Source organism: Diaphorina citri, unplaced genomic scaffold (assembly GCF_000475195.1).
Source record: "Diaphorina citri unplaced genomic scaffold, Diaci psyllid genome assembly version 1.1 scaffold5492, whole genome shotgun sequence".
In the NCBI taxonomy this organism is placed as follows: domain Eukaryota; kingdom Metazoa; phylum Arthropoda; class Insecta; order Hemiptera; family Psyllidae; genus Diaphorina; species Diaphorina citri.
Window position 1 is genome coordinate 4,249 of NW_007382868.1, and position 8,002 is coordinate 12,250.

Genomic DNA, 8,002 nt, shown 5'->3' on the forward strand with positions numbered 1-8,002 from the left:
AGAGAGATTCTGTGTTTAAACTTGGTTTAGATTTTAACTCTTTTTTTATATCTGATTGGTTGACTTATACCTTTCAACCAATCAGAAAGTTTAGTCCAAGAGTTAAACAAAGCTAAAACTCACATTATGGTCCTTACCATAAGTCAGGAGATTACTTCAGGTGTCAAATAGCATAGTTGGATTGGCTCCTCATTACAGTTTAGTTATTAATAAAGTTTTTAGTTAGTTCCTCCCTTTTGTTTTTGGAAAATGAGAAGGTGCTTTTCAAAATCTCAAAGGTCGCTTTATTTTTTATTATTCGGTATCTTTTTATTTTTTAAAAAAATTGAAATTATTGTTCAATGATGGCTGCCATAACCTAAATTAGTTAGAAAAAAATATTTTTTCAAAATGCCATTTGTCTTATTAAATTTGTTGAATAAGTCAAGTTTCCCACCTACCACAGGGATGTTTGGATCAGTTTTTGGGCTCTCCTAAAAAATTATGCCGAGTGACCTGTAAGATTTTGAAAAGTACCTCCCCTAATATGTACATGTACAGGTATTGGGAGGTGCATTAACCACTTTGGCACCTATCAAAACAAATTGTTTTACCACCCCCTTTTTAAAAAGGGGAATGCCTTTCCCCCTCTCTTTTTTTTTAAAAACACTTGTGTACATAGTATTAGATTAGAAATCTGTTAATTTTAGGCCAAGCTCTAAGCAGACACTATGGGTATCATTGGATTGCATTTTTAGGGCAAGGAGAAGAGGAAGGCATTCTATGATTCTACAATTCTTTTATTTAGGTAAAGGAAGAGTCCATACTCCATACAGCTACAAGAGGTCTTCCTTGAGTCACAGCTACTTTATAGTTTCATCTTACCTAACTATGTCTTGTCAAAATCATAGATTGTTGTACAAGGAACAATAAGAGCTTGACAAAATTTTGTGATGAGCCAATGGTAGGAAAGATTTGTGATTTTGTATGGTTTTTATTATTACTAAAATGTTAATCAAATTTTCTATGGCCTTCATTTTACAATATGTTAATCAAAAATCTGTGCCATCATCAAAAATGCCATAAAATCTATCCAATGTTCAACTTCAATTCAATTTAAATATACTCATTATTTTAAAAAACATAAAATAATAAACTGTTACTATTAAACCTCTTAAAAAATTAAAATAAATTGTTAATTAAAAATAAGGGATAACAGTGATGATTGATGTAAATTTGGCCTCGCCTCGAATATTGCATGATTGGCTAATGTCACATGTGGTCTTTATTATCAAGACAGAATCAATATATTTTTTAAACAAGTATGTTAAGGATAGGATTGGGATTATTCAATCCTGTATCCAATTATTTTATTATTATGGTAGAATTTTATTGGTAGTTATGTCACAACACCAGGTAGAATCACAATCACAACCCTACTAAAATTTACTCAAGTCTCAAGTACAACTTGGCATGATACAATCTGAGTTTTTTGCATGACACAATGTTTAAACTTCGACTGTGGTCTTGGCCATGAAGTGCATATATAATTATGTGTCACACTTTATTTTGTTATTAATTACTCCCATTGTAATTTCAACGGTGCCTTTATATTTATTTTTATTGTTACCAATATTATTTCTTTATTTCTGTAATATTACTTTCTAGTACTTAGAAAATAAAATACATTTATTTTTTAAGAAAATTTTATACCTTGTCTTTTTTTTTAGTATTTTAATTTTTACTTTCTATTATCTTATTCCAGATAAGAACAAAATGATCTCACTGAAAAGCATATGCGACCTGGAAAAGTCATGGAATCTGAAAATTAACCAAAAAGTCAAGGAACTTGTCACCCGGTCAATAATAAAAAATGATCAAATTAAATTCTCTGTTTTTCTGAAAAACAGCCTGCGGCACATTGCTTGACATTCTGCAAATTGCATATTTTATTTAAATGAAGGGGTAATCTTACTGATTTTTAGGTACCTCCACCCCTATTTTTCTGGAAAAAGTCATGGAAATTTTCTGGAAAAGTCACATTCCGGGAAAAGTAACCCTCATTTTCTACTGGTAATACCAGTAGAATGAAAAAAAAAGTGACAGAAAATGACTTAGAAATGGGGATAAGGAGTTAACATTCTAATATTTTTCCATTTCTTTATTTTTTAAAACTTGATAAAAATGATTTAATAAAATCTATGAGCCTAGAAAAGAAAAGGAAGATATCTCTGTATCCTGATAATGCCTGATTACTGTCATCCTTATTACCATTTGTGTTGGGTTCCACACTGAAAAATTCTCTCACTAAATCCTTCTGTTTTTCACTTGGATACCTGGGTACCTCTATCTTCACATGAACAAAGTGGTGCCCATAACCACTGCTGTTTCTATTTTTCAGTCCTTTGTAAGGAATTTTAATTTTTGTGTGTGAAGAAGTCCCTGGTTGAATCTCGACAGATAAAGTATCACCATATATTCCTTCAACATTTATTGTGCCTCCTAGAATGGCTTGAGATATGGAAATGCTTTCTTCAGTATGAATGTCTGACTGATCTCTATGGTACCTTGAGGATGGAATAACTTGAAATGTAACAAAGATTTGATCTTGTCCAATTGGGAACCTTATGGTTTGGCCATCCTCAATGCCTTGTGGAATAGGAATTGAAACCGTTCTCCTTTGAATATTCTGTCCCATTCCATCACAATTCTGACAAGGGAACTTAATGTAGATTCCTGATCCAGAACAATACCGGCATGTAGTTTTCATTATGAATGGACCTGTGGTTGTTGTCTCATAACCACTTCCCTGACAGTAAGTACATCTAACAGATTTAGTACCCAGTTCACATCTTGTGCCCCTACATTTAGGACATATGTCTATCACATTCACATCAACTTCTTTGTAACCTCCTCGGGCTGCAGTCTCAAAGTCAATCTTTAAAATGACCTCTTGAGAACTTCCAAAGCCATATTTGTTGGCAATAAACTCTTCTTCAGTGACTTTGAAATCAAATCCTGTATCACCAAATATTTTTCTAAACAATTCTTCTGGATCAACACTTGACTTGAAATTCCACCGATGCATGTAGTCCTCTGCAGTTGTAGATCTACTGGCACCTGCTGCAGACATTTGTCAATCTTTAAAATGACCTCTTGAGAACTTCCAAAGCCATACTTATTGGCTATAAACTCTTCTTCAGTGACTTTGAAATCAAATCCCGTATCACCAAATATTTTTCTAAACAACTCTTCTGGATCAACACTTGACTTGAAATTCCACCGATGCATGTAGTCCTCTGCAGTTGTAGATCTACTGGCACCTGCTGCAGACATTTGTTCTGACGTAGCTCCCCATGTGTCATACTCTTGTCTTTTGGTGTCATCACTGAGGACTTCATAAGCCTCAGATACTTCATGGAATTTCTTGCTTGCGTTAGGATCTGTTTTATTTGTATCAGGATGATATTTTTTTGCTAGTTCATAGTATGCTTTCTTGATTTCCTTGGCAGATGAATTCTTTGATATCCCCAGTATTTGATAGTAGTCTTTCCTTTTAAGGTTTGATAAGGATGGACTTGTGTGAAAATGGGCTGAATGTCGAAGATAGATAAGAGGCTGGGGATTGACTAGATGAAATCTATTCAACTGCAGTGCTCCATATTTGAAGCTTGAAAATAATCTTGGAGGTACTCTTATAACTGCCTTCAGAGATAGAATCATAGTGAGTACCTGTCAAGTCATAGGTATATTAATTGATACAGGTAAACCTTAGAACAAATGAGTAGGTATTTCAATTTTTTGACATTACAATAAGCAGCTCCACCAAGATTTTCAGAGGTTCTGAGTTCGATTCCCAGGAGGTGGGAGTTTTTAATTTCTATTTAAAACTAGTTAAAGAAAAATGATGCAATCAAGAGACCACGGTAACAACATGTAGACTGTAGAGGTACCTTCTGAAGAACAAGGGTTTTCATCAATCCACTTCCAACACTTCCCTGTGGAGATGTCTGAATGGAGTAAAAACACTTCTTTGTTACATTGCAACTTGAAATGGCTATTTTAGTGTCAAAAAGTCTGAACTGGCCATAGTTTCGGAACCGCTTCAAGACATAAGGGGCTTAAACCCCAAAATTTAGTGTCAAAATATCGTCGACTGCACTGAAATAGAAAGGAAAGAATCGAACCTGTAACTCCTTAGCTGTTTGCCGGATAGAGCTATAAGTTAAACCATCAGATTCCTCGTAAAAAAATACATAAGATTGACTATTCGCGTGTACATTTATCTGTATTTTTGGAAAATGGCCATAGTTTCGGAACCGCTTCGAAACATAAGGGGCGTAAAGCCCAATTTTACGGTCTATTTCAGTTTCGACACTAAATTTAGCTGTTTAAGACCCATATGTTTTGAAGCGGTTCCGAAACTATGGCCACTTTTGACTCATATTTTCGGAAACGCTTGAAAACATAAGGGGCTGAAAGGCCAAATTTTAAGGTCTATTTCAGTTTCGACACTAAATTTAGCTGTTTAAGACCCATATGTTTTGAAGCGGTTCCGAAACTATGGCCACTTTTGACTCATGCTATTCGCGTGTAGGTACATTTATCTGTATTTTTGGAAAATGGCCATAGTTTCGGAACCGCTTCGGAACATAAGGGGCGTAAAGCCCAATTTTACGGTCTATTTCAGTTTCGACACTAAATCTAGCTGTTTAAGACCCATATGTTCTGAAGCGGTTCCGAAACTATGGCCACTTTTGACTCATATTTTCGGAAACGCTTGAAAACATAAGGAGCTGAAAGGCCAAATTTTAAGTTTCAGTTTCGACACTAAATCTAGCTGTTTAAGACCCATATGTTCTGAAGCGGTTCCGAAACTATGGCCACTTTTGACTCATATTTTCGGAAAATGGACTGCTTAGCAGATGAGTTGAGGACGTGAAAAAATTAGAGACGAATATTGCGTCACTAGTTAATGAAAAGTTCATTAATGGCTTTCATTTATTCAAACTTCAATAAATCTATATAAAAAATCATTGGACTTGTGGTGGTGGTTATACACAGGGCTAGGCAGGCCCAGGCTCGGATAGGATTGAAAATAAGAAAGACCGGTAGGTACCTACATATGTACTTGTAAATCAATTTCTTTCGACTTTTTACTTTTTTTTTCTACTTTTCAAGCCTAGCATAGCCTAGTCCAGTGTATAATCACAACATCAAGACTATGTCTGCCTCCAAAATAATGTCAAATTTACGTGGTCTATACCACGTATTCAAGGTCATTGCCGTAAAGTACACCCCTCTCCCAAGGTCAAACTTTCAGCAAGGGATAAAAACAAGCTGGGTCCGTCCCTCCGGGAATTTTTTAGCCCGTAGTTTATTCGATCGTGGTTAAAGAATACCTATGTACCTACCTAAATCTGAAAGGCCAAATTTTAAGGTCTATTTCGATTGTGACACTTCAATCTTGGGGTTTATGCCCCTTATGTTCCAAAGCGGTTCCAAAACTATGGCCACATCAGACTTTCATGGTTTGGCAGCGGTTTCTAAAATGTGGTCACAGAGTTGATTTAAGAACTTTTTTTAGTACTGCTTGTTGTATTGAAATAATACAATTATTGTTTTCTTGCTTCAGGATTGCACGTGATGTAAATATCCTTATACTGACATACTGACATCAGCAAGGCGGAATACCCCGATTTCCCAGTTGCACCTCGGATTCGCCTATTCCATGGACCTCGTTTCATTATGTTTTTACCGAAGTATTAGGAATAAAATGATTTTATTGTTCGAATTTAAATTGTACCGCTGTTGTTAATGCTATCACACAAATAAACAAAACCATCTTTTAGAAAATAATAATATTTTAACGAAACTTTATTTTATCGATATAATTTAATATTCACATAATTGAATTTAATTTAATTTCATAAAATACATACGATAATCTACTATAGCTGATTCAGTCGATGGTTTTCGATTTGATTTCTCATTATTTTAGAGGGAACGCGTCTAATAAGATAATTTGAGTATTTGACCAATTGAAATATGAAATTCCGTCCGCGTTTCAACTAAAAACAGAATTTTTCTTATTGATTGGTCCATATCTTTAAATTTCATAGAATATTTTTATATATTGAGCCCCCGTTCACAGTTAGAAACAAATCAAAAAGTATCGACCGAAATCAGATAAAATCATTGTTCTAAAGGTATGTTCGGCCAGCCTACTTAGCTTAGTTGGTAGTGCGTCTGCCTTGTAAGCGCTAGGCCGCGGGTTCGATTCCCGCCCGGGGCGGATTTTAATGAGCCCCCGTTCACAGTTAGAAACAAATCAAAAAGTATCGACCGAAATCAGATAAAATCATTGTTCTAAAGGTGTGTCCAAACATAGTCGACCGGCCGTCAATCGATCGTAGATCCACAATAATTTCACATCGATCGAAGGCCATCGACTATTTGTGGACAGGTGGACACACATTCATACAATGACTTCACAATAGAGGACGATAGGAGGAGGCTTTGTCTCTTAAATTCAGCGACTACTACTGAATTGATAAAATTCAATAGTGATGTACCCCTGTGATTCTTGTCTAACTTAAACCACAGAATGTTCTGGTCCAACTGTCCTCACGATGCCAATAGTCCAGGTAATCTAATGTCCAAACATAGTCGACCGGCCGTCAATCGATCGTAGATCCACAATAATTTCACATCGATCGAAGGCCATCGACTATTTGTGGACAGGTGGACACACATTCATACAATGACTTCACAATAGAGGACGATAGGAGGAGGCTTTGTCTCTTAAATTCAGCGACTACTACTGAATTGATAAAATTCAATAGTGATGTACCCCTGTGATTCTTGTCTAACTTAAACCACAGAATGTTCTGGTCCAACTGTCCTCACGATGCCAATAGTCCAGGTAATCTAACTGTCCTTGTGAGACACAACAGATGGCAGACTGGCAATATTGCTCATGTCAGGATTCAGCAGAATTCCTGCCGTAGATCGGGGTGGTGAACCTATGGATCAGTAAAAAACAAAATATATTAAATATAAAAAATGAGTTTCCATAGCGAATACCTTCCTAGTGACCCAAAAAACACAACCGCGACCCAAAGTTGTGACTTTCGTTAGAAATTAATAGTTCACCCCCTAAAGGGGATTTAGCTAGTGAGTAAATATATCAACAAATTCTGAATTGGTTGTACCTTCCTAGTGACCCAAAAAACACAACCGCGACCCAGAGTTGTGACTTTCGTTAGAAATTAATAGTTCACCCCCTAAAGGGGATTTAGCTAGTGAGTAAATATATCAACAAATTCTGAATTGGTTAAGGGGGATTTCTTTTACGAAGGGGACTCTCCACTTGAATTTTTAAAGATTAATAAAATCGTCAAGTTCATCATATCAAACTCTTCTTGCCAGCCTAGTTAGCTTAGTTGGTAGTGCGTCTGCCTTGTAAGCGCTAGGCCGCGGGTTCGATTCCCGCCCGGGGCGGATTTTATCTTGATGGGATAATGTTCGTTCTCGGAACGGCTGGCTTTCTCCTATCCTGTCTTCCTTCTCTCTTCGATTTCGGGACGATAAGACCATAGCAGTTACAGTTCCCTCTGTCAAACCTCTTAAAAAAAAAAAAACCTACGTCAATAGTTTGAAGAGACGCCCGGCATAAATCAACACGGAACACTCTTCTTACCTATACTTTGTGATGTTACTCCTGCACCTGGAACTCCTGTTGGAATATTCTCTGAAGATGAGGTTGGCTGAAATGCAATAGGAATCAATGAATATTAATATTCAGTCCTGCTGGTAAAGGTACTGATTATTACTGATGTTAGTAAAAAGGTAATAAGAGCATGATAGAACACAATGTTTTTATGATAATAATAATATGTTATGCTATGAACCCCAAAATAAGCAAAATAAAAAAGAAAGAGAGAGAGACAGACAGACAGACAGAGAGAGAGAGAGAGAGAGAGAGAGAGAGAGAGAGAGAGAGAGAGAGAGAGAGAGAGAG

General features: G+C 36.1%; 1 protein-coding gene and 2 long non-coding RNA genes across 5 annotated transcripts in view; 1 reads left to right on the forward strand and 2 right to left on the reverse strand.

The window, feature by feature from the left end:
- Positions 1-6,978, forward strand: part of LOC103521569 — an 11,226-nt gene extending 4,248 nt beyond the window's left edge. Inside the window, exons 2-4 of the long non-coding RNA XR_541977.3 lie at positions 5,615-6,188; positions 6,355-6,626; positions 6,905-6,978. This is a non-coding gene — a long non-coding RNA (uncharacterized LOC103521569). The remainder of the gene's footprint in view (positions 1-5,614; positions 6,189-6,354; positions 6,627-6,904) is intronic.
- Positions 2,107-4,055, reverse strand: LOC103521568 (protein tumorous imaginal discs, mitochondrial-like). 3 transcript variants are annotated; one of them, XM_017448850.2, is made up of 2 exons: positions 3,303-4,055; positions 2,107-3,099 (listed from the first exon to the last, which is right to left on the reverse strand). In XM_017448850.2, exons 1-2 carry the CDS (start codon positions 3,700-3,702, stop codon positions 2,141-2,143), a joined length of 1,359 nt encoding a protein of 452 aa, XP_017304339.1. In that variant the 5' UTR covers positions 3,703-4,055; the 3' UTR covers positions 2,107-2,140. The 3 variants fall into 3 exon arrangements, with proteins under 3 accessions (XP_017304339.1, XP_017304336.1, XP_017304337.1); XM_017448847.2 differs by having other exon boundaries at positions 2,107-2,929; positions 3,133-4,055; XM_017448848.2 differs by having other exon boundaries at positions 2,107-2,924; positions 3,128-4,055.
- On the reverse strand, positions 6,715-7,872 carry LOC113472443. The gene is made up of 2 exons (XR_003394742.1): positions 7,682-7,872; positions 6,715-7,004 (listed from the first exon to the last, which is right to left on the reverse strand). It is a non-coding gene; the product is annotated as an uncharacterized LOC113472443 (long non-coding RNA).
- Positions 7,873-8,002: the final 130 nt, after the last annotated feature.

Excerpts from the sequence above, each read along its gene's own strand:
- LOC103521568 (XM_017448850.2), bottom strand. The coding sequence starts at position 3,702 with ATGATTCTATCTCTGAAGGCAGTTATAAGAGTACCTCCAAGATTATTT. Across the intron at positions 3,100-3,302 it reads AGAACAAATGTCTGCAGCAG|GTGCCAGTAGATCTACAACT; the intron begins GTGCCAGTAGAT and ends TGTCTGCAGCAG.